Source organism: Nomascus leucogenys, chromosome 4 (genome assembly GCF_006542625.1).
Source record: "Nomascus leucogenys isolate Asia chromosome 4, Asia_NLE_v1, whole genome shotgun sequence".
In the NCBI taxonomy this organism is placed as follows: Eukaryota; Metazoa; Chordata; class Mammalia; order Primates; family Hylobatidae; genus Nomascus; species Nomascus leucogenys.
Genome location: NC_044384.1, coordinates 30,521,147 through 30,545,675, shown reverse-complemented (window position 1 = coordinate 30,545,675; position 24,529 = coordinate 30,521,147). Strand labels below are relative to the sequence as shown.

The 24,529-nt window shown below is 36.4% G+C and overlaps 1 protein-coding gene across 4 annotated transcripts in view; it reads right to left on the bottom strand.

Moving 5' to 3' along the window:
- Positions 1–24,529, bottom strand: part of DYM (dymeclin) — a 401,308-nt gene that overhangs the window by 107,817 nt on the left and 268,962 nt on the right. For all 4 annotated transcript variants that reach the window (XM_030810464.1, XM_030810466.1, XM_030810462.1 and 1 more), the window contains one exon: positions 10,305–10,407. In XM_030810464.1, the coding sequence (XP_030666324.1) occupies positions 10,305–10,407 (103 nt within the window). The remainder of the gene's footprint in view (positions 1–10,304; positions 10,408–24,529) is intronic.

The window sequence follows — 24,529 nt, the reverse complement described above, 5'->3', positions numbered from 1 at the left end:
TGTTTTACACAGTTTCTTCAATAAGAAAGTAAATATAAAGATCTTGACCCAAATTTCATGATCCTCCTGGAGAACTGGTTGATTCCAGGGCTGGGGCAGAGAAAATACATGATGAACTGGAGCATCTTGAGGGTCTCAAAAAAAGATAAGAGTAAACTGAGAGGGCAGAGGACACAACATGAAAGAGCTCCCAATGGCCAAAGCTGGAACAATGTGAGCAACAGAATAATAACAGTATTGGTTATAACACACAGAATAAAACATGGATCCATGTGTCCAAACTGATAGAAATAAATAATTGAATAAGTAAATACACTAGGGAGAAGCGACAACTCTTCCTTGTAGAATTCTATTAATAATGGCAGAAGGAATAAGAAAAACAGAAAATCACTAGTAAATCAGTGATATATGCTGCAGGCAAGATCCATCAATGGATTTCAAAATTTGTGGGAAAATTTGTAAGCAGAAACAGGATATTGGCATAGTCTTAAAGTATCTCCCCAAAATACAGTCATTACAAAGAGAAAAATAACAAATTTACAGTAAAAAAAAACCTGATATACCTCACCTTAGCAAAATGGTCAAGGTAAACCTCACCAGTAATACATATCAATATCATGTATTTCCCGGTATGATGCACTGAGAAGGGCTCACCTCTTCCCAATCCTTGTCAATAATGCATAACCTCAATCTAATCATGAGAAAACACCAGCCAAATCCAAATTGGGGGATTTCCACAAAATAACTGACTGGTAGTCTTTAGAAGTGTTGAGGTCATGAAAGACAAGAAAGACTTAGGAGATGTGACAAGGAAATTTAATACGGGATCCTGGGTTGGGTCCCAGAAAAGAATAGGCATTAATGTTAAAATTGTAAAATCTGAATGAGATTGTTATTAAAGTTAACAGTAATATACCAGTGTTAATTCCTTTATTTTGATAAACGTTACATGATCATGTAAGATATTAGCAAAAGGGAGAATTGGGTGAAGTATATATGAAAATTCAGTTTTGTTTTTTTTGAGACAGAGTTTCGCTTTTGTCATCCAGATTGGAGTGCAATGGCGCAATCTCAGCTCACTGCAACCTCCGCCTCCTGGGTTCAAGCAATTCTCCTGCCTCAGTTTCCCAAGTAGCTGGGATTACAGTCGTGCGCCACCATGCTCAGCTAATTTTTGTATTTTTAGTAGAGACGGGGTTTCACCATGGTGGTCAGGCTGATCTCAAACTCCTGACTTCAGATGATCCACCTGCCTCGGCCTCCCAAAGTGCTGGGATTACAGGTGTGAGCCAGCGCGCCCAGCTGGAAATTCTTTAAAACATCTCTATAAGTCTAAAATTATCTTAATGGAGGAATGGAGGGAGAGAATTTCTGTCAAGTTGCATGTATACTTGACAGAAATTCAAGATCTACACCTACAAAGAAGAATATAAAGTAAAAAGTATGTTATTCTTTTTTCTTTGAGATCTTTCAGTCTGACTCCCCAGAAGTAACCATTATTTAATAGTTTTTTGTGCATTATTGAAAAATTTAATGCATATTTTCAAGCATACATGTATGTATAACCTATATGCTATAAAGTATTTTTCTTACTGGTTTATATATCATGGTTATCTTTTCATATAAACCCATATAGATTGAATTCACTTAAAAAATAGATGTAGAATACTGCATTGGATGAATTTATACTTTATTTAATAAGTCCCTTTTTGATGGATATTTTGCTTATTTCTATTTTTTGTTCTTAAACAAGGTTGAAGAATATACACACCTTTGTGGAACTGCATATCTAGCTGACTTTCGCAGTTTCTAAAGTCAAATCACTCAAACATATTTTTCCTCCTTAAAATATTAATTATTTCAAAGTATAAGATTTATTTTCCTACATTCACCTTTGTGCTATAATGCTAGCCATGCTGATCTTTATCTACTAGTACACACACCCAACAAATGGCTCTCTTTTTCCCCCAGTGCTCAAAGCACTACTTTTTTTTCAATGGCTTCATCAAGATACAATTCACATACCATATACTTCACCAATCTAAAGTATGATTGAATGGTTTTTGGTATATTCACAGAGTTGTGCAAATATCACCGCAGCCTAATTTTGAAACATTTCATCACCTCCCAAAATAAACTCTGTGCCCATTAGTAGTCACACCTCATTCTGCTTCACACTCCAGCCCTAAGGCATCTACTATCTACCTCTATAAGGTTTGCCTATTCTGGACATTCCATATACATGAGATCAAACAATAAGTGGCCTGGTTACTGGCTTCTTTCACTTAGCATAATGTTTTCAAGGTTCATCCATGATTAAGAATGTATCAGCATTTAATTCCTTTTTATTGTATGATGCACTGAGAAGAGCTAGTAGTATCTCACATGGTATCTCACGTGGTATGGATACACCACATTTTATTTATCCATTTGTCTGCTGATGGACATTTCACTTGTTTCCATTTTTGGCTATTGCAAATAATGGTTCTATGAATATTCGCATTTTCAGGTGGACACATGTTTTCAATTCATTTGTATGTAAATCCAGAAATGAAATTTCTCTATCATACAACAACTCTGTGTTTAATTACTGATGAACTAAAATGGCTGCACCATTTAACATTCCCATGAGCAGCACATGAGGATTCTAATTCCTCCACATCTTCACCAACACTTGTTATTATCTGCTTTTTTATTCTGGCCATCAAAATAGATGTGTGAAGTGGTATCTCATGGTTTTGATCTGCATTTCCTTAATAGCCAATGATGTTGAGTATCTTTTGATGTGCTAATTGGCCACTTTTTATATCTTCTTTGGAAAAATGTCTATTAAGACTTTTCCCATTTAAAAAATGCAGTAAAAATTTTATTGCTAACTTGCATCACAGTCCAACAAGATGCTCAGTTGGCCTTCCATGAGAGGATCCAGGGATCCAGGAAATGTTATCCTGTGGGACCTTGGAATCTCCCAGTGGGTCTTCTGCAACCAGCTAGCAAATGATGAGAAAATAGAAGTGTGGAAGACACACACAAACTGCCCCCCACCCCCCCCCAAAAAAAATGGCCAGGCGTGGTGGCTCACACCTGTAATCGCAGCACTTTGGGGGTTTGAGGTGGGTGGATCACCTAAGGTCAGGAGTTCGAGACCAGCCTGGCCAACATGATGAGACCATGTCTCTACTAAAAATACAAATATGAGTAGGACGTGGTGGTGCATGCCTATAGTCCCAGCTACTCGGGAGGCTGAGGCAGGAGAATTGCTTGAACCCAGGAGGCAGAGGCTGCAGTGAGCTGAGATCGTGCCACTGTGCTCCAGCCCAGGCGACAGAGTGAAAACCTGTCTCAAAAAAAAAAAAAAAAAAAAAAAAGTGTGGAAGACAGCATTTCTACCTACATCCCACTGACTTAAGAGCTAGTCATATGCCCCCCTCCTAGATGCAAGGGAGCTGGAAAATGTTGCTTTGCTGTGTAATCAGGGAGAGGAAATGGGTTTTGTGGAGCATCTGGCTAGTCTCTGCCTCACCTAAAGTCTCTGCCTCACTTAAAGCCTAGTGTGGTGCCTGGCACATGCCTGGCATTCAGGAAAAGCAGCTGGTTGACAGGAAGCCTGCCAACATGACCCCCATTTCTTTGTTCTTGGTGGTCACTCTGGTTTGGCTTATTTCTGGGGCTCCTGGACATACCTGACCTTGGGAATTCCAAGGTCAGGAAGCACCCTAGGAAGAGGGAGTCCATCTTTGGGGTTCAGGTACACCCTGTGATGTCAAGAACTACCCAGATGTTCCCAAACAGATTAGAAAATCCTCCTGATGTTGCTGCTCACCTGTAGTTAGTGACTGCTGGCTGTTGTGATCCCTACCTCTCCATCTAATATCACACCACTCCTCCTCCTGCAGGAAGCTCTTTCTGCACTAAAGAGCTCAGAGACAGATCCATCTTCTGAACTAACGCCTGTGGTCCCAGACTGTCTCTCCCACACATGGGCAGCATGGCGTAACTGTAATAGGTAACCTCATCAAGCACTTGCTTTGTGCCAAGGATCCTACCTCATTCATTTAATCCTCAAAAGAACCCCAGGTGTTCAATTCTCGTTATTATCTGTCTTTTTGGTTCTGGCCATCATAGTACAGACAAGGTAACTGAGGCCCAGTGAGGCAAAACGACATACTTAAGGCCACACAGGTCACAAGCCACAGAACCAGTTCACAAAATATAATATTCGCCCATTTTAAAATTCCATTATCTTTTTATTATTGATCTCTTCACATATTATAGATACTAGTCCCTTATCAGATGGATTATTTGCAAATATCCTCTCCCATTCTGTAGATTGTCTTTTTGCTTTCTTAATTGCATCCTTTGAAACACAAAGTTTTAAATTTTGATGAAGTCTAATTTATCTATTTTTCTTTTGTCACTTGAGTTTTTGGCATCATCTAAGAAGTCTTTGCCTAACCCAAAGTCATGAAGGTTTAATCATATTTTTTTCTAAAAGTTGTATAATGTTAGCTCTGACATTTAGGTCTATGGTCCATTTTGAGTTAATTCTTGTGTATAGAATGAGTGAGGGGTGACAAACAATTATTGAACACCTATTATACACCAGACATTGTTCTGGATACAAACAACTCAGTGACAATGACACATGACCATTTTTCACTTTCATGCCCTTGTTGAAGAAGCATAACACCTGGAATGTTTTCCTGCCTGAATCTCTCCTTTGAAAAACATTACTCAGCTCAAATTTCAACTCCTTTCAATGAAGTCTGCCACAGTACCTCCCCTTCTTCCTAAAAGTTGTTCTCTCTCACTATCTCTCTCTTCTGACAACCCACAAGTTTGGTTCTGTAGCTTTTATAAAATTGGTTATATGTTGAATTGTATTTTAGTTGTGTATCTGTTTTAACTATCCTGTAAGTAGGTACTATGCCCTCTTCATTTTTACCTCTTACACCATGGTAAAGTAATGTAAAACAAAAGTTTTAATAATATTCTGATTGCTGTTATCATCACTAGAATAAATGCATGAAAAGTTGACCCCCAAAAGCGATTGTCAAAAGTGACAACATGTGAAAGGAGCTGTTTTAAGGGTAACAAATTTCAGCTTTTCAAACTTCTTGGATATGGCAGCATACCTAAGGTAACTGTTCCCATGTTATATAAGTGTTAAATTACCTACCCCAGCCTTTAAATCTTCCAGAAAATTCTTTAAGGGCCATTTCCATCAAGAACTAATACCATTATTCTACTCTCTGTCTTCATGAGTTCAGTTGTATTAATTTTTAGCTCCCATAAATAAGTAAGAACGTGTGATGTTTGTCTGTGCCTGGCTTGTTTCACTTAACAAGAAGGATGGTTACCAGAGGCTGCGAAGGGTAGTTGGGGCAGGGAGGGGATGATTAAGGAGTAAAAAAATATAGTTGGATAGAATGAATAAGATCTAGTATTTGATAATGGCACAACAGGGTGATTACAGCTAACAATAATTTATTGTACATTTTGAAATAACTAAAAGAGCATAACTGGATTATTTGTAACAAAAGAAAGCACAAATGGTTACCTCATTCATCCTGACATTACTCATTTTACATGGGTATCAAAATATCTCATGTACCCTGTAAATATATACATCTATTATGTATCCATAAAAATTTAAAAAAGAATACTCTAATACCACTATATACAAAGAATATGTGTGTATATCTTTGTATTATTTATGTACGTGTGTGTACAAAAGGGCATTTTAACACCAGCTCAGTAAAGGCACAAACGTTGTACAAAACAATTGACTGAAGATAGTTTTCAATATTATTTATCTATCAACTATTGAGTCAAATGAATTTGAGATCTAAGTTAAAGAGTAAACAAAACACAGAATCTTAATAATAGAACAACCTAAAAAGGATGGGGTGGAAAATAGAAACATCTCTGAATTTAAATTTTGTCATATGAAAATCAGATCAGAATATCCTATAATACATTTCTGAAGAAACTAAATGTCTGAAAGCAGATTTAAAAGTTTGCAAACAAGCTCTAAAAGATTATTAATAAAAGCTATGAAGTCAAAAGGTCAGCCAATGATACCTTCCAGAGTTAACAGTATCTTAGAATTCCATATAGAATGATAATAATAAGCGATCATGACTTGACGAAAATAAATTTCATATGGATGGCTTTTACTCTTTAGAAAGTTACAGTTTAGAAGCAAGCTATCTGTAGGGCACGGTGGCTCATGCCTGTAATCCTAGCACCTTGGGAGGACAAGGCAGGACAATCACTCGAGGCCAGGAGTTCAAGACCAGCCTGGGCAATATAGTGAGACTCCATCTCTACAATTTTGGAGTTAGATGGTAGAGTCAGTCCTACAGAAAGATTTAAAGTTATTTGATGACCACAGGGCAATATAATTTGGTTCCTTATGGTTGCAACTAGAATAAAAGTTAAATCATTAGGAACTAGGCAAACAAAGCTTATATGGTACAGTAACAATATTCCTCATTGGTTATAGTTTAAATATTCATATGGTTATAGTCTAAAAAGCATTCATAACTCATTTATTATCTTTGTTTCATTTTCTATATTCAGGTTCCATATTTGGTTATATATGACCAAACTTCTCTGAAAGTTCAGTTCATTTTTATTAAAGAAAATCTGTTGAAAGATTCTCCTTTAACAATTCTCTCCTGTCCCCTTTAGTCACTGAATTAAATTTTATGTAATCCTGATCATACAAACACCAAAGCAAAGCCAAGTCAACGGAACTTTACTTGCTTTCTTAAACTCCCTTATTGCCCCTGTAGAGGCATTCTCTCCTCCCACAGGCTTGAGTACAATTTTTGTTTTATTTCCCCTTAAACAGCCAGGGCAGTTTCCTTATTATCTGGAACTCAGTTGAAGGTTTCAGGTTTCCCCAGAGATGTTCAGGCCAACACAGTTGCACTAAAGTACTAATACTAATGTTTTTGGAACTTGGAATTTGCTTTCTATGCTGTTACTCAACTGATTTGTGAATTATACAGTATAATGAGGATAAACATTTTCTTAATAAACTTAGAAATCTCTAGGTAGACTGAAAGTACTCTATGTACTACAGTGAGAAGAAAAACATGTCCTTATTTTTAAGTACTTATTCAAACTCTACTAACATAGTTCATTCAGTCTTGGTGTAGAAAGTACACGTCGTGAGACTCCGTCTCAAAAAAAAAAAAAAAAGTACACATCTAGGAATCCACTGCTGCATTAAGACCTTCTCATTTTCCTTCTTCATCTTTTACCAACAAGTGGTTTAAAGCGTTAGTCCAGGACACAGAATTTTATGTGGTTACTGGCAAAGGTACTTAAGTAAAAATTCTGCGAAAGAAAAGGAAGGAACATGTTCATTTTCCCAGTTAATGACTAATGTAAAAGAGAAAATGGTTTCAAATGTGTAAATCACTTATACAGCAGTGTTTTGAGCAATGGGAATGACCAATAAAACATTGAAGTATCATGAAAGAACATACAACGGTGCTTATTTTTCAGGTTACTGCTGTTTGTTTAATCACCTTTCAGGTCTATATCAGGAGTGATTCACAGTCATCTCTCCTACTGAATCAGTGCTAACCATTCTCTTCAATTAACTCTGAGAAAAGGCAGCAAAATTCAAGTTCATAAACCCATTTGAAAAATGTGATTTACAAAGTCTCATACACATAAATGTTAAGAAAAAAAAAAAAAAGGATTGTCAATGACAGATTCCAAATGGAATTTTCCCACTAATTCTCGGAAGCAGATGCTTTAAGAAATTCATTTTTACTTAGTGAAAATTTTATACAAGAAGAAAATATTCAATCAGTGACTCTAAAATCTGTAAACTTCAGTAGCAGAATTCACAGGACTCTTACAAATTCAAATTGTCCTATCATGGCATAATTACCTCCATGATTGGCAAGTACCAGTAAATATGACCTATTTCCTCAAATATTAATTTTATAGATCTCTGATTAAAGAAGAATCCCACTAACGCAACATCAGAACTTCAGAACTATACACATTCAACACATTTTTGTGGAGTAAATGGCACAGAAATACTACATAAATCAAATAATAATTGCTTACAAATAACAAAACATTTGCAGATGCCCCAAATTCAAGCTTTTGGTAAACACAATTCCCTATTGCCACCCTGGCCCTGATAGGGTTTCTAAACAGTTATTAGATATATTTTTCTTATCACAGGTATGGCAAGTATAGAATTAAGCGAGCTGTTATGCTAATTAAAAAATTAGAATATTCAACTTAACAGGAAAATCTTAAAAGATACATTTTGGAATTATAAACTTAATACCTTAAGGGGATGACCGATTGTGACATCACATACACACACACACACGAGAAAAAACTAGCACCAGTCAGGCTGTGGCTGCACACAGCTATCTTGGTTTATCATTGACTGATATCTGGACTGGGTACTGTTCCCACAGTCTCATATCAGGACAACCATTTAGAAATGAAACAAACCACAGGAAAGAAGCAAGGCAACTAACTCTACAGCTGTCTGGTATGCATCATCACTGCAAACTCAGAATTAAAGAGTTCTCTAATAAAGTTTCTAAATACCAACCCACTAAATTGTTGTCTGGAGATTTAGAGCCGTCCTTATTAGAACTTGATGAACTTCTCCTGTGGTTAATGGCAAGATAATTTTTAGCATCTTCATCTAAGCCATATTCCAAAATATAAGAAACGTCACAGGTAGTCACGCTACTTTAAGAAAATTTATAACACATTCTCTTTCCTATTATTATATTATGCTCACCCCTGTGCTGTTTCTATTCTATTCCATCAGCATCCTCTAAGGTCAGGTGGTCTTAGTGCATTTTCTGTCAGTTAGAACAGAATACCTGAAACTAGGTAATTTATAAAGAAAAAGGAATTTATACAGTTATGGAGGCTGGGAAGGCCATGGTCAAGGAGATGCAGCTGGTGAGAACCTTCTTGCTAGTGGGGACTCTCTGTGGCATCCCAAGATGATGCAGGGTATCACATGATGCATTCTAACATGCTAGCTCAAGTCTCTCTTCCTCTTCTTATAAAGCTACCAGTTCCCCTCCTATGCTAACCTATTAATCCATTAACTCACTAATCTATTGATCCATGAATTCATTAATCCATTTATAAGGGATCCAATCACCTATTCAAGGTCCCACTTCTCAATACTGCCACGCTGGGGATTAAGTTTTAACATCAGTTTTGGATGGCACATTCAACCGTAGCAGTTGGTAATAAGCTCTTTGTCATTAAGGTGGAGGGAACAAAGGTCACATGTTACTGCTGCTCTCTTCTGACCATGTCTGGTAAGACTAGAGTCACATACTGATGAGAGCAGAGCCAATTAGATTCTCTTTCTCAGGAATTAAGAATGAGGACTTTAAGACAGCTAAAAGCACTGCACTGACAAGGACATGCTTATAGGTTGGAGGGAGGAAGAGGAAGGGCTGGGGTTGCTGTTTTAGGTCCAAGTAAGCAAACAGATAAACCTGGATGGTAGAAAGCAGCAGCAGAATAAAGCAGAAGCAAAAGGAAGCAGAGACCAGAAACGAAATGACCCTAAAAACAAGACCCATTGGCTTTTCAATTTTAGGTTCCAGATCTCTGGGAAATCCAGGTGTACTTGCTCCCCTTAAGTTCAATGAGGAATCTTTGCATACTTCCTATAAAATCACCCCTGCTTTTGTTTTTGTGTTATTAGCTTGAGTGGGTTTCTCAACTCAGATATAAAGATTCTTATTTATGTACAAATTATTGGTTTAGGGTTGATTTTCTTCAACCACTTGTTAACAATCATTTACAACTTGTTCCCTTGATTTGAGACATCACTCTTTTATTTGCATATTAGAGGTTTCTCAGGCAGCAAAGATTTTCAGCACAGTAAGATTTTGAGAAGAGAGGGGTAATGTTGTTATAAATTTTACAATGAAATAATTATTTATTATTTTTTTGAGATGCAGAGTCTTACTGTGTCACCCAGGCTACAGTGCAGGGGTATGATCTCAGCTCACTGCAACCTCTGCCTCCCGGATTCAAGTGATTCTCCTGCCTCACCCTCCCAAGTAGCTGGGACTACAGGTGTGCACCACCACACCCAGCTAATTTTTGCATTTTTAGTAGAGACGGGGTTTCACCATGTTGGCCAGGCTGGTCTTGAACTCCTGACCAAGTGATCCATCTGCCTCGGCCTCCCAAAGTGCTGGGATTACATGCATGAGCCCCTGCGCCCAGCCGAAAGGAAAATTTTTTATTGATGAAATAAGGTAACTACTTACATAATCTGGTAGAGGAACATCATTAGAACTCAGCGAACCTCTCAAGGACTGTGTGGCTTGTTCCAGAACTTTGTTGTGTTTTTTAGACAGCAAAGAAAATAAACTGGAAAAACAAACAAAAAAAACCAATTATATTAAAGGAATTGTTTTCTGTCTTCTATGGAAACATAGTTCCACAGCATGTCAATTATTCTAAAATATACTTGTAAATGATTCTTTCTTCATGCCTGTGTTAACAGCAAGATTAGCAATACTATTTATGTAAGAAAAAAGGAGTGGGGAGGATGTTTAAATCATAAGAGTTCTAAAAAATTTTTTAATGACAGTTTAAAATTATGTTTCAAACACAGGAGCATTTTTCATAAGATTACTATAGGGAAAAGAATAGTGGAGAAAACTTGAGGTGTAGACTATGACTAACTCATAGTGCAATCTACTACAAGTCACTTGAGCTTGTGTATCTTCTCATCTTCTGAAAAAGTGCGTTGGACAAGATTATTTCTCTACTGTCATACAGAGTCTGTGGTTCTGTATTATAGCTTTAGTTCTCAAAAATAATGATTTGAAATGTTTTATAAGATTTCTGCTTCTGGCCATGATCGATTAACTGATACTGGACTAACTCTCCTGCTATCACTAACTGAAAACTAAAAAAAAAAACAAAACGACACAACTGTTTTCAGATGTTATACAACATGTGAAGTAAAGGATTATAATCCCTAACAAAAGGGAGATAAAGATGAGCCTCATAATGGTGAGCTTCTGTCTCGAGGAACATTGCAGACTATGGTCCAGGAAGGTGGGACCCAAAGAGTACACAGCAGTGTTGTGCTGAGCTAAGACAGAGAGAGGAATTTAACACTGCTGTGGCAACTGCATTTTGCAAGGCAGAATACTAGAGAGGAGAGAATTTCCAGAAAGCAGGTCCAGAAATCCAAGTGTCTTCTTGAATGTTTATATAAATGTTAAGCTGTAATGTACAGAGCAAGACTCCACAAGGTATGGCAGTAAACAACTACCCAGGAGCTGTAAATTAAACAGAGATTTTGGGGACCATAACAGACTGAGGGATACTGGAGCTCCAACCAGCCAGAAGATAAAAATCAATGAACGTGAACATTCAGTTGAATTCTTAGAAAGGCCATGCTTTAGGAGTCAGGCTATTCTACTCTAGAGTGCAAATTACTTTATTGTAAGAGGCACCTTAATAGAGCAAAACAAACAGTCTTCAAAGAATACAGTTGATTTACATTAAATATAAATGCACTAAACACTCCAGTTAAATGTCAGAGATTTTCAGACTGGATACAAAAGCGAGACCCAACCATGTGTGATTTAAAAGAGAGACACACTTGTAAATTTAAAGATACAGATAAGTGAACAAAATGATACAAAAAAGACATACTATAAAAACATTAATCATAAGGAAGTTGGAGTGGCCATATTAATTTCAGACAAAGTAGGCTTAAGAACAATATTATTATTACTAGAGATAAAGAGAGAGATTTTATAATGATGAAAGCCAGTTTACCATGAAAACATAACAATCCTAAATACTTATGTGCCTAATAAAAAAACTTCAGAGATATGTATTGTAATTATATGATCCCAATATCAAATTTATTGTATCTAATAAAGAAAGGATTCTTCTTCGGGATAGATGGCAGCTTAAAAATAAAGGCAATTCTGATTTCATGTACTTTCCATAAAAATCTGAAGTATGGCCCGTAGTATTTTTTTCATGCCAAAACTTCACTGTAGTATTTAGTAATCTCTTTACAAATAAAATATTTATTTAGATATCAATTTAGGAAAATCTGTAATTATTTCAGATGGTTTAAAAAGGGTATCCATTGAAGACAGGGCCACTAAGTAGTCTTTCTAGATTAAATTTCAACTAATATCATCAAGGAAAAAAAATCCTTAACATTTATTGGTAATGTTAGATGTTGTACAAAACAAACATAACAGAAGCAATGAATATTAAGTACGTTTATACTTAAAGTGGGAAGAAAAATAATTACATGAAATAATTACTGAATGAATAAGTATGAAATTTTATGATACTGGTTACATGCTGAGGATATATCTGAACAAACGATTTATTTGAAATGAAATACTCCAGTGAAGTTTCATGAAGGTCAGCTTAGGCCCTATACAATGTCTTGAAAAAGAAGAAAGAGTTATCTGTGCAAGAGAGAATAAAAGGCACTTCCAAATAGAAGGCAAAGCACAGAGGCAAAAGTAGGAGAGAGCATGAAAATTGGAATGGAGGTACTATACAAGAAGTAGAAAACAGAATTCAGTACATAAGGGCACACACACTTTTTTCCAATCATTTTATTTTTCTGGGTCTTCTCCATTTGAGGTTTAGTTTTGCTTTATCTTTCCTTTTTAAGGTTAACAGTAAACACCATACTTTCCACTCACCATTATTCCCATGACCCACTGATAACTAATATTAAGTTTATTGTGTATGATTCCAGAAATGTTATATGCATTAATACATGTAAACAAATGCATACTGTAAACATATATATCCATCTTTTTTATTCCGTGAAATATATACCATGCTGTACCTTGCACTTTGTCCATCTAACAATATATTCCTTAATTCATTCAACAAACACATGAGTGTTTACTGTTACTTGATATCAAAGGATATGGATATACCGTAATTTATTTAGTCCATTATTACTCACTGCAATTGTTTCCAAATTTTTATATTATAAACAGCATTGAAATGAACACCCTTATAAATAAGTTTTAGCATGCCTGAGTGAGACTATCTTTAGGATAAATTGCCTGAGGCAAAACTGCTGAGGAAGAGTAACTGAACATAATACTGAACTGCATTAGGGGGTCCATATTTTCAAGTATGTAAATTATTTTGCAGGAGATGCAAAAAAAAGAAAGGTAAAAAAATTGGGATTGTTTACAAGACATGTTTACATGGAAATGCATACAGAAGGAAATCAGTAATATACTTCTAATTGGTTGCAGTATATTTTCTGGAATAAATGGAATTTCAGAAGTTTTTTGAGACTAAAAGAACTTTGGGTAGTCAATTCTTGCACAAGGTGTGGCAAGACTCAAAAACATAAACTGGCTACCCAAACAAAAAAAGAAAAGCAATAAATACGCCTGAAAGAAGTGAGCTTCTTGGTGTTAGGAAGAAGACATGGAACAAGTGAAGCACAGCAGCATACTCTGCTGAGTTGAAGAAAAAATAAGAACTCAGGAGGTGCTTCTTGAGTTCAGCAAACCTGGGATGTTCATTCTCACATTCCGTGTGTGTGTGTGTGTGTGTGTGTGTGTGTGTGTGCACGTGTGTCCCCTATTAGTGCACTATCAGAGAACAATAGAGGTGATCTATAGTAACTTTCATCATCAATTTAAGAAAATTATTAAACAGTCCTAGGGACCAGAGCAAAAAACACTTGAAACTGTTTCTTTTGGAGAAGAAAGGCTAGTTTGTTTGTTTATTGATTTTAAAAGAGAGTATGAACACTCTGTTTTGCTTGCTAGTAGGACACCAAACAAGGAAGTGAGCTTCAATTCAAACATGAGATATTTTGGTTGAGCATAATGGAAAATTTTACTACTAAGGACATAAATGTTGAAATGGTATACCCCAAGAAGTTGTGGATACTGCTTCTAGCTATCTTTAAGAAATTCTCTGTAAGAATAGATCATTTGAGGTCACATTCAGCTCTCCATCAAAGAGAAACAGAGAATTCACACTTACTTGGTTACTATCATACAATTTAACAGGCATTTTACTAAAATCTTATAGCAAGTGCTTTCAAAGTTTTATTTAAACATTCTAATTTTGGCTTTTATTTAACATTTTTAAGGCAAAATGTATATGAGACATGACTTGCAAACTGCTGAGTGAAAAGAGTAACTTTTGCTTAAAGCTTTGCATTCAACTTATCCCCTAGTTTAATGCTAATCAGAATAAGTAATAAAGATATATGATGTTTGTATGTAAATGGATAAATTTGATTTTAAAAATCAGTCTTAAAAATAAAAATGATCTTTAAGTTAGCTTAATATTCACTTCGCTGGGATCTATTTGCTAGAATACTTTTTTAAAATTTGAAAAAGACTAGTTTTTTCTTTTTGCATAAGAATGTTCATTACAAATTTAAAAAATGAAAACAGCCAAAACACTAATCAAGAACAGAATGGGTAAATAAACTGTGGGATATTTATACAAGGAAATATTATACAGCAATTTAAAATTATCTAATGCTACATGTATGAATATGAATAAATCTCAAAAACAATGTTGAGTAAAAAATAGGCAGGAATCCTTAGAAAATATGAACAAGCTGATTTTATGTTTTTAATGTGGAAAACAATATTACATACCATTTACAGATAAAATATATTAATAACATCAAATATATGTGGAAATGATAAATCCTACATTTAGGATAGCCACTGTTCTCTGAGGAAGGAGGAAAAAGGGAGTCCAGCTCTCACATGAGTATTCGCGCTCTCTCTCTCTCTCTCTCTCTCTATATATATATATATGGACACATATACAGTAGATATAAAATGTTCTTTTGGTAACACTGGATACATACATGAGACAGTGGTATATTGCTCTAGTTTTTGTGTATGCAGGAAGTATTATATAACATTTTAAAAATCTGATAAAAAGAACATGCTATCCTAAAGAAAACAGAGCCCCTGCCAACGACAGCATTTCACAAAAGAAAGCAGCATGTAAACAGAATAAGTGTGGTCAGTCCAAACGGGAACACGCTGAGAAAATCACAAGCTGGTGGAAATGGCTGTAGTGTAGGGTGCACAGATGGTGGCAGGAGATGACACCAGAATGAAGACAGTTTGAAGCCAGACTGTGAAGGGCTGCTTTATGGCACATCAAAAGCCCTGGACTTTTACTCTATTCGGAGTGAGAAGCTAATGGAACATCAGTCTTACAAAATAATGAAAGAGACATGGCTTCCCGCCCCCAAGGAACTCAGGTCTACTGGGATGAGGAAAAAAAAAAAAATCTACAATACTGAAATCAGAGAATGCCATGGGTCTGAAGACAGCGCTGTGGAAGAACAGGGGGAAGATTAGGTGCATTCCACAGAGGAAATCTATCTTGACTGTGGCCTTGAAGGTTAGAGGACTTGCTATTTGGAAAAGCAAAGGAGGAGGAAGAGTAATTCAGAAGGGGGAAAGTGTTTAGAAAGGCACTGGGAGATTTCAAGGAAATATCCATAGCTTATAAGGCAAGAATAGAGAAAACTCACAGGGGTGAGAAGTGGCAAGAAATGAAGCCGGTAAGACAAGAGGGGCCAAATAAAAAGGCCACATGGACCATGCTAAGAGGTCTGCATTTCATCTTGCTCAGCCATTGAGACAGATAGTGAGTCAAATATTTACCCAGGGCCTAGTATGTGCCAGGCAATGTGAAAGCAAAAGCAACACAGTTTCTGTCCTGCCTCCCCAGAGGGCGCAGTCAGGTGAGAAAGGACATGCCTAAATAGACTGGAGGTGAACATGGAATGTTAGGGGAACACAGGTGAGGACTGCCCAACTGCACCTGAAGGGAGAAACAGGAAATCACTTTGGGAGATGATGCCTGCACTGCATCTTAAGAAACAATTAGGAGTCAGCTTAGCAAATCAGGCAAAATGGGCAGAGAAATACCAGTCCTGTGGGTGGGGGAAACAGCTCTGCATGTGCATCAAGTGTTGAGTACACAGCATAGCACAGCAATGAGGCTGGGTAGCAGTGAGGATGGCTTATCAACTGTCTCTTAGGTCTCTCTCAGACCTTGGACTTTATCCTGAAAGCCAGAGGTGTTCTATGAAAGCAGGACTACAATATGATAAAGTAATCAAGGCAAAGCTGCTGTGTTTGGTATTGAGGTATGAGGTGGGAGGCAGGGCTCAGCAGTAAGGATGGCAGATTACTCCTTGTGCATCTATGTCCTGAGCCTCCTTCCTATGCCCTGCCATCTATGGTGGCCACAGATTCCCTACCATGGAACTTCAGGGCTCCTAGAACCGAAGGTTGAAAACCACTGACCTGAGCAATGTGGGCCAAGTGTATAAAATTCTATTTGTTTTAGAAAGACTCCTCTGCTCCTGGAGAAAAGGATGGACAGGAGATGACAAGTGAACAAGAGTAGAAACAGAACCTTTAAGAAATGTCCATATTATCCAAATAAAGAGAATGAGGAGGTCTTAAAGCAAATGGGAGCTATGTGGAAGGCAGAGACAGCATGCAGAGGGAAAGAAGGGAATCAGGGCTGACTGAGGTCTCTAACTTGGGAAACACAGTGGCTAGCTGATAAGGTGACTGACATGCTAGGAATACAAATAAGTTGAAAGGGAGGGAGAGTGCTCAGGAAGAAAAAGAAATTAATAACAGTAACAGCAGTTATGAGTTATATATCAGGTGCTGTCCATCTAACAACCATGTGAGGTAGGTCCTACCATTATCCATTCTCCCTCCCCCTTTTGTAAATAGATGATGGAATTGAACCAGAGAGAGTAATTTGCCCAGGCACACAGCTAAGTGGTGGAGTCAGGAGTCAATGCGAGCATTGCTGGCTCTAGATTCTGTGCTCTTAACAAATCTTCTAGGAAACCTACAGGTGCTCAGGAACAACAGGTGGAGATGGTCAGAAAGAAGCAGACGGGCAGTTTAGAAATACTAATTTGGTGCTCAGAAGAGAGGGGAGGAGAAATTTTAGGTTATTTGCATCAGCTGCAATCACAAAAGTGGAGGTGATCACCCAAGGATATTGTGTAATGTGAGAAAGAACTGTAGGAGGTCGGGAGTGGTGGCTCACACCTGTAATCCCAGCGCTTTGGGAGGCATAGGCGGGTGGATCACGAGATCAGGAATTTGAGACTAGCCTGACCAACATGGTGAAACTCCATCTCTACTAAAAATACAAAAACTAGCTGGGTGCGGTGACACGTGCCTGTAATCCCAGCTACTCAGGAGGCTGAGGCAGGAGAATCGCTTGAACCCAGGAGGCAGAGGTTGCAGTGAGCTGAGATTCTCAAGTGCTGCACTCTAGCCTGGGCAACAAAGCGAGACTCTGTCTCAAAAAGAAAAAAAAAAAAAAAAAAAAGCAACTGTGGGAAACACCAAGACTGAAAGGGTGAACAGAGGCCAGAAAGGGTCACTTAAATAAGAAGTAGGAGAAGAACTGGGAAAGAAAGACGTTCTGGAAGCCAAGAGAACAATTTTAAGGAGGAAATAATCGTCACTGTTAAAAGCTGTCAAATAGTAAAGTAGGATTTACCAAAAAAACAAAACAAAACAAAAACAAAACCCAACAACAAAAAAACACAAAAAACGAAGTCACTGGATTTGGCACAAGGAAACAAATCAGTGGCAACTTTATCCACTGTCAGAGGGGAGGAGGACGCGGAAGCTGGACTGCAGCGCTTGAGAAATAAGTAGGATGTGAGGAAGTACAGAAAATAGGTGTAGATTTTTAAGAAGTTGAACACTGCTGGGGAGCAGAGTGCTAGAGTAATGCTCCGAAGGGAAAGGGGACACATCACAGAAAGGTCACTTACTGGGAGGGGGTGTGGAGGTTCTGTCTTTGAAAGTTTCAGACGTTTCCTACGAGAGCCCTACCAATCCTTACAACTCTCAGCCAACCTCTCTCTCCATGCCTCAGTTCTTCCTCTAATACACTAGTAACAGCAGTCATGGGGGAAAAGAGAAGTAACTGAACTCCACAAAAGACCTGGGAGCAGATGATTTACAGATAAAGAAACCTAGATGTAGAGTTAGGTACTTGACCCGTGATCAAATTTACGTTGTGTAGTGAATACAAAAGTTCTTTATAAATCCTAAAGAGCTACTAAAATGTAAAAACAAAAAAAACAAAAAAACTATTAAAATTATTAGAGGTGGAGTGGGAGCTAGAAACCAAATCTCACACCAAGTGTCATGCTCTCATCTGTAGACACTGATTCCCTCTACGTGTAGACACCCCTCCTTCCTCCTCTTCTACAAGTCCTTACAGCCCCCATACCACCGATTCCACACCCTCTGGGAAAGATTTCTCAAACCTGTGCTCTCCCTGCTTCTGAACCACTGGTGGTCCTTAATGACAGCCCTATGCTACTGGTTACCTTAGTTTTAATCAGCTTTACTGAGAAATAATCTTTATATAATAAAACTCACAAATTTTAAGTAGACAGTGCAATGAAAAATGTTTTTGAAAAATGTAAACATTCATGTAATCCATCATTACAATCATAATACAGAACATTTCCATTACCCCAAAAAGTTCCCTCGGGCTCTTTTACACTCAATCTCCTGCTCCAATACCCTTCCCCTCACCCTTCCAGGCAACCACTGATCTGCTTCCTGTCACTGTAGTTTTGCCTTTTCTAAAATTTCCTGCAAATAGAATTATACCTTAGGTACTCTTTTGTGTCTGCCATCTATCACTCAGCATAATGCTTTTCAAATGCATCCATGCTGTTTTGTATATCAGTAATTCATTCCTTTTTATTGCTGAGTAGTTTTCCATTGCACAGACGTGCCTCGATTTCTTTATTTATCAGTGTTGGTCTATTATGAAGAAGGCTGCTGTAAACAGTTGTACAGGTTTTTGTGTGAACATATGTTTTCATTTCTCTTGAAAAAATACCTATGAGTAGGATTGCTGGATTGTATGTTATTTGTTTCACTCTATAAGAAACTGCTGAACCATTGCACATTCTTGCTAACACTTGGCATTTCAGTCTTTTTAACTTTAGCCATTTTAGTGGGTGTGAAGTAATTTTCTCTGTGGTTTTAATTTGCAGTTTCCAAAGGAGTTTTCTAGTGCTCATATGTTGTCTTTGGCGAAGTGTCTATTCAAATCTTTGCCCATTTAAAACAATGGGTTGTTTTTCTTCTCCTTGAGTTGTAAGAGTTCTTTATATATTCTGGATAGAAGTTCTTTATCAGGTATAAGTTTCGTAAATATTTTCTCCCAGTCTATGGCCTGTGGGTGGTGGTAGTGGGGCAGTTTGTCTTTTTCATTTTCTTCAAAAAACAGTGTCTTTTGAAGAGCAAAAAATTTAAATTTGATGAAATTCATCAGTTCATCACATTTTTAAAAAATGGTTTGTTTTTTATGTCCTAAGAAATCTTTGCCTAATCCAAGATCCCAAAGATTTTCTATGATTTCTTCTATAGTTTTATAGTTAAGTTTTAAGTTTTATAGTTTTAGTTCTTATATTTATGCCTATGATCCATTTTGTGTTAATACGTGTATATGGCATGAAGAGTCACAATTTATTTAATTGGTTTGGGTGTTTTTTTTTAATTTGTGCATATAGCTATTTAATTGTTCCAGTACCATTTGTTGAAAAGATTATCCTTTCCCCCTTAAATTACCTTGGCACCCTTGTTGAAATTTCACTGAGCATATATGCACTGGTCTATTTCTTGATTCTATTCAATTCCATTGGTCCATAAATCTGTCATACACTATTATCCCACTGTCTTGATTACACCAGCTTTATAGTAAATCTTGAAATCAGGTAGTGTGAGTCTTCCAACTTAGGCTTTGTCAAAATTGCTTTTGGCTACTCTAGGTCCTTTGTATAATATTGAATCAACTTGTCATTTTCTACCAAATCACCTGGAAAGGTTTTGATTAGGATTGTGTTCAATGTAGAGATCAGTTTCAGGATCTTAACAAAACTATGTCTCTAATCCATGAGGATAAAATCACCCTGTTTATTTAGGTCTTCCTTAATTTCTTTCAGCAATGTTTTATAGTTTTCAGTGTACAAGGTCTTGAATGTATTTTAAGTCTATTCTTATTTCATATTTTTGATGCTGCCGTAAATGGCATTATTTTTCAATTACTGACTGTTCATAGCAAGAATGTAGAAATAACTTTGCTATATACTGACAATAACAAATTTAACAGTAAATTCAACAATAAAATTGTTATATACTGACCTTTTTGTGTCCTATGATCCTGCTAAACTCATTTAGCAATTCTGGTAGGTTTCTTGTAGATTCATTAGGACTTTTAAAACACATATTCATGTCTTGTGCAAATAGCTGAATAGTTAATAGAATTTAAAAGATAGTTCTAAATCTTCTTTTCCAATCTGGATATTAAAAATTTCTGTTTCTTGACTTATGGCACTGGCTAGGACCTATAGTACAATACTGAATAAAGGTCGGAGTACATATTCTTGCTATTTTCCTGATCTTAGGGGAAAAGTATCATTTTTCACTAAGTATGATTTTAGCTGTAAGGTTTTCATCAATGCTCTTTGTCAGGTTGAAGAAATTCCCTCTATTCCTTGTTACGTGAAAGCTGGTTTCATTTCTTTTCATAAATGGCCATTGAATTTTGTCAAATGCTTTTTCTGTACCTACTGAGATGACCATATGGTTTTCTTTTTAAGTCTAATAAAGTAGTGGATTATACTGATAGATTATGGCATGTTAAACCAGATTTACATTCCTAAGATGGGTCCCAATGGTATCTGTTTGTATGATGATGATGTAGATAATTAGAATGATGGCAGCTAGCACTTACTGAGAATGTGCTCTATGCCACACATCTCTCTAACCTTTTATATTTGTTAACTAAATATACAACTCCTTAATGAAGACAGTATTACTATTAACATCACATTATAAGTGATGACATACAGAAGTAATTAACTTGCCAAGGACTATACTATTCATAAATGGAAGAGCTAGAATTCACAGCCTGGTAATCCGAGTCTAGACCATGGACTCATTACACCACTTCATTATCTCTTATATGGAGATTTATTAATTAAGATGGCTATTTTTTTTCCAGTCCAATATGATTCACTCTCACCCCCTACTTTCAGGAACAGAAACTACTTTCCTGAAAAAAGTGAGATTATGACACAGGCTCATTCCCTGAGTCACAAAGATTGGTCAATGAATATAAGCTCTAGTTGAGCCAGCTGGAAATATTCCCTAGGATTTTACTAACTAGAAAGGGTGAGAAAGCTGCTTTTTCTCTCTCGTTAGAAGATTGTAAAGACGTAATCCTGGAGTTGGCTATGGTCACGCTTAGCTTCACAGAGAAAACCCATGTGCAAGAAGAGAGAATGAAGTGAACTTAAGCTGAGACAGAGAGAGAGAACTGAGGTAAAAGGCTGAAGGAGAAAGGGACAGATAACGATGGTTCTAACAAATATGGAAAACATGTGAGGATTAATACACCATAACAAAAAAAAAATCATTAAAGCCGACGAAGACAGAACAAATTCATGTTATGAAACTTGTCTCTTTTTACTTGCAGATTATAATAGAAATAGTAACTTCCCAAGCTTTTTTTCTCTATCAAATTATGTCATCTTAATTATTTGTTTGCTTTAATATGTGGCTTTATAGTTGCTCTTAAACTGCTACACACAAGTGTAATGCATATTTGTACTGTAAACATGTATTTTTCCAAATGCCAAGTTCATTTAAGGCCTTGATTGTAGATCCTTGGACAGTGTTCTGCACACAACATGGTCTAAAATATGCTTACTACCAATTGATGATTTATCTTCTTTTCTATCGTTCTTACTCCAATAAAAGAAACTGCAATGACGTCGGTATTCTTGCCTTACAAAATCAGAAACAAGCAGTCTTAGCTGATTTTAGTTTAAAAATCTTATCTTTAAGGACCAAAAGTTAAAATGAAGGAAAGACTAATTACATAACAATCTTTGCTAAGAACACTGATATTTATACAAAGAAGCAAGGTTAGGGCAGGGTAAACTGCCCATTCATTCACATTTAATTGCCTTAATAACCATAAACATTATTTTAGGTTTATAATAACTAGCTTAAAATTCATTTCCATCCAGGACAAGAGCTAAAATGGTGTTGATTTTATGGCATAAAAGGTGGAGAACAAAATAACAAAACTCAGCACCACCAGCTTGCTGACTGTCAAGTAATGCTTGTTAAAATGCAAATGTCTTGTGACTAGCAGTACACAGCATAATGCATGGACAACAGATGTGTCCATCAGTACACTAAGCACCACACATGTTCTAGTAGAACCTACTGCTCCATATTTCAACACTATAAAGAAAACACAGTAACTCATCTTCTTCAAAAACTCTATATATAGTAAAAGCAAAAGACAAAGAAATATATGTGTGATATTTAGTGAAAGAGGTTCCCACCAAAAGGGCACACCCTGCATTATAACTGGAGAAGCCAATCCTAGAATCCTAAAAACACATAATGTATCTTAGCAAGAACTCAAAATTATAGTACAACATTCAGTATGATCTTCATGGTATGACTGCATAATCGAAAATTATATGTAAACCCAATAATAACTAGTCATACAACATGGCAAAGTATTGGACTAAACAATGTTTCTTAAAAAAAATGCTGAAACTCAGGAATTGAATTTCCCCTAGCTAAGGTAACTGAAGTCAAAATATGGAAGACATAGAAAGAAAACTGAAAGATGGCTAACAACTTAAAAAATGATGTTACAAAAATTATTACTGATAAAATATGTTGAAAATAATGGATAAAATATACAATCTGTCAATATACACTCTGGTAACTATACTACCAAATTTATAAGAGACTGAAATAAGGGAATCTAACATTAGCTTAAAGACAATTATTTTCATTTTCCACAAAAACATTCATGCAAATTTCATTTGTGTTTTTAACATAAGCATATTTTTTTTCAAAAAAAATTTTTTTTTTTAAAGAAACAGGGTCTCATTCTGTTGACCAGGCTAGAGTACAGTGGTGCGATCATAGCTCATGATAGCCTCAAGCTTCTGGACCCAAGTGATTCTCCAGCTTCAGCCTCCTGAATAGCTGGGACAACAGGCACGTGTCACCAAGCCCGGCTATTTTTTTTTTGCAGAGATGAGGTCTTGCTTTGTTGCCCGCACTGGTCTCGAACTCCTGGCCTCAAATGATCCTCCCACTTCAGCCTCCCAAAGTACTGGGATTATAGGTGTGAGCCACTGTGCTTGGCTTCTTTCCAATTTTGACTAGCTTTGGTTAGAAATGTTATTTAGCAAAAATTACAAAATTAAAAATTGGTAATTTATCTCAAAAGCACTTTACTCCTTTTATACATATTTCATGGATAATGTATTTTAAAAATGTATATCCTTTATAAACTAAATTACAATGAAAGACTAATTTTGTATAATTAGTATGCAATTCTAAAGATATCAGTCTTGTTAGAAGTCTTATGGTATTTTCTCTTCTCTATTAGAAAATTATATTCTGTAAAGAAAGAGATTTTCTGACTTGAAAGAAGTTTGGTTGTCTTTTTCGGTGACCCTTTCTTAGTCTCTTGAGAAAACTGCACGCCAAGGAAATAGCAAATCTGTCCAGTTTTTAAAAAATCCCATGGCACAGTGTCACTAATTTATGGGAATAATTGGGATCGAAATAACACTGAATGAGAAAATTCATTTGGAAAGTGGAATGACCTCACAGTGAGCGCAAGAGGAGCCAGGATGGCAGTGTAGAAGTTATTATTATCACAGGTCATAAGGCACTTCCTAAGTGTAAAGAAATTTCCTCTCAGGGGAAACCTACCAAATAAAGCATGTTTACTATATGTCCGATTTTACAAAGATAGTCACAGGAAACATGATACTGCTAACTTTGGGGAAATGCTGCAGAGTACCTATAACTACGTTATAACACAATTGATAGCCAAAATATTTCCCAGGTGTTGGACCCTTAATTTGAGAATCCCAACTGGAACTTTGAAATTTCTTTTCTGCTTAGCCCTTAATCTTAATTTAGTGAATATAATTAGTCTTTGGGATGGCCATAGGAACAGGAAGTCTTAACTGGAATTATAGGTCTTTACTGGTAAATGCCTTTTTTCAACACTTATTAGCTTCATCACTATAAAAAAATCTTATGTCTGTAAAAGCTTTATCCATTTATTTCAACTTCCTTTTGATCTTTGTGTACCTAATTATTAATTTATACTTGTCCTACACATTTTTCCCATGTCTTCCTTTATCTTTTGTTTGTATGTTTGTCTCATTTCTTATGCGAATACAAGTTCAAGGGCACAGATGTCCATTCCTCTTTTCTTCTTTTAACACTTCCACAATGTCTCCTGTATATGCCAATGGTTTCAGTTGGTTAATGATCCCTCATTTTCCTTTTAAATAAAATATCTACTGACTGATGGATAAGATATTCTTTGAGTTAAAGTTCTAAAACTA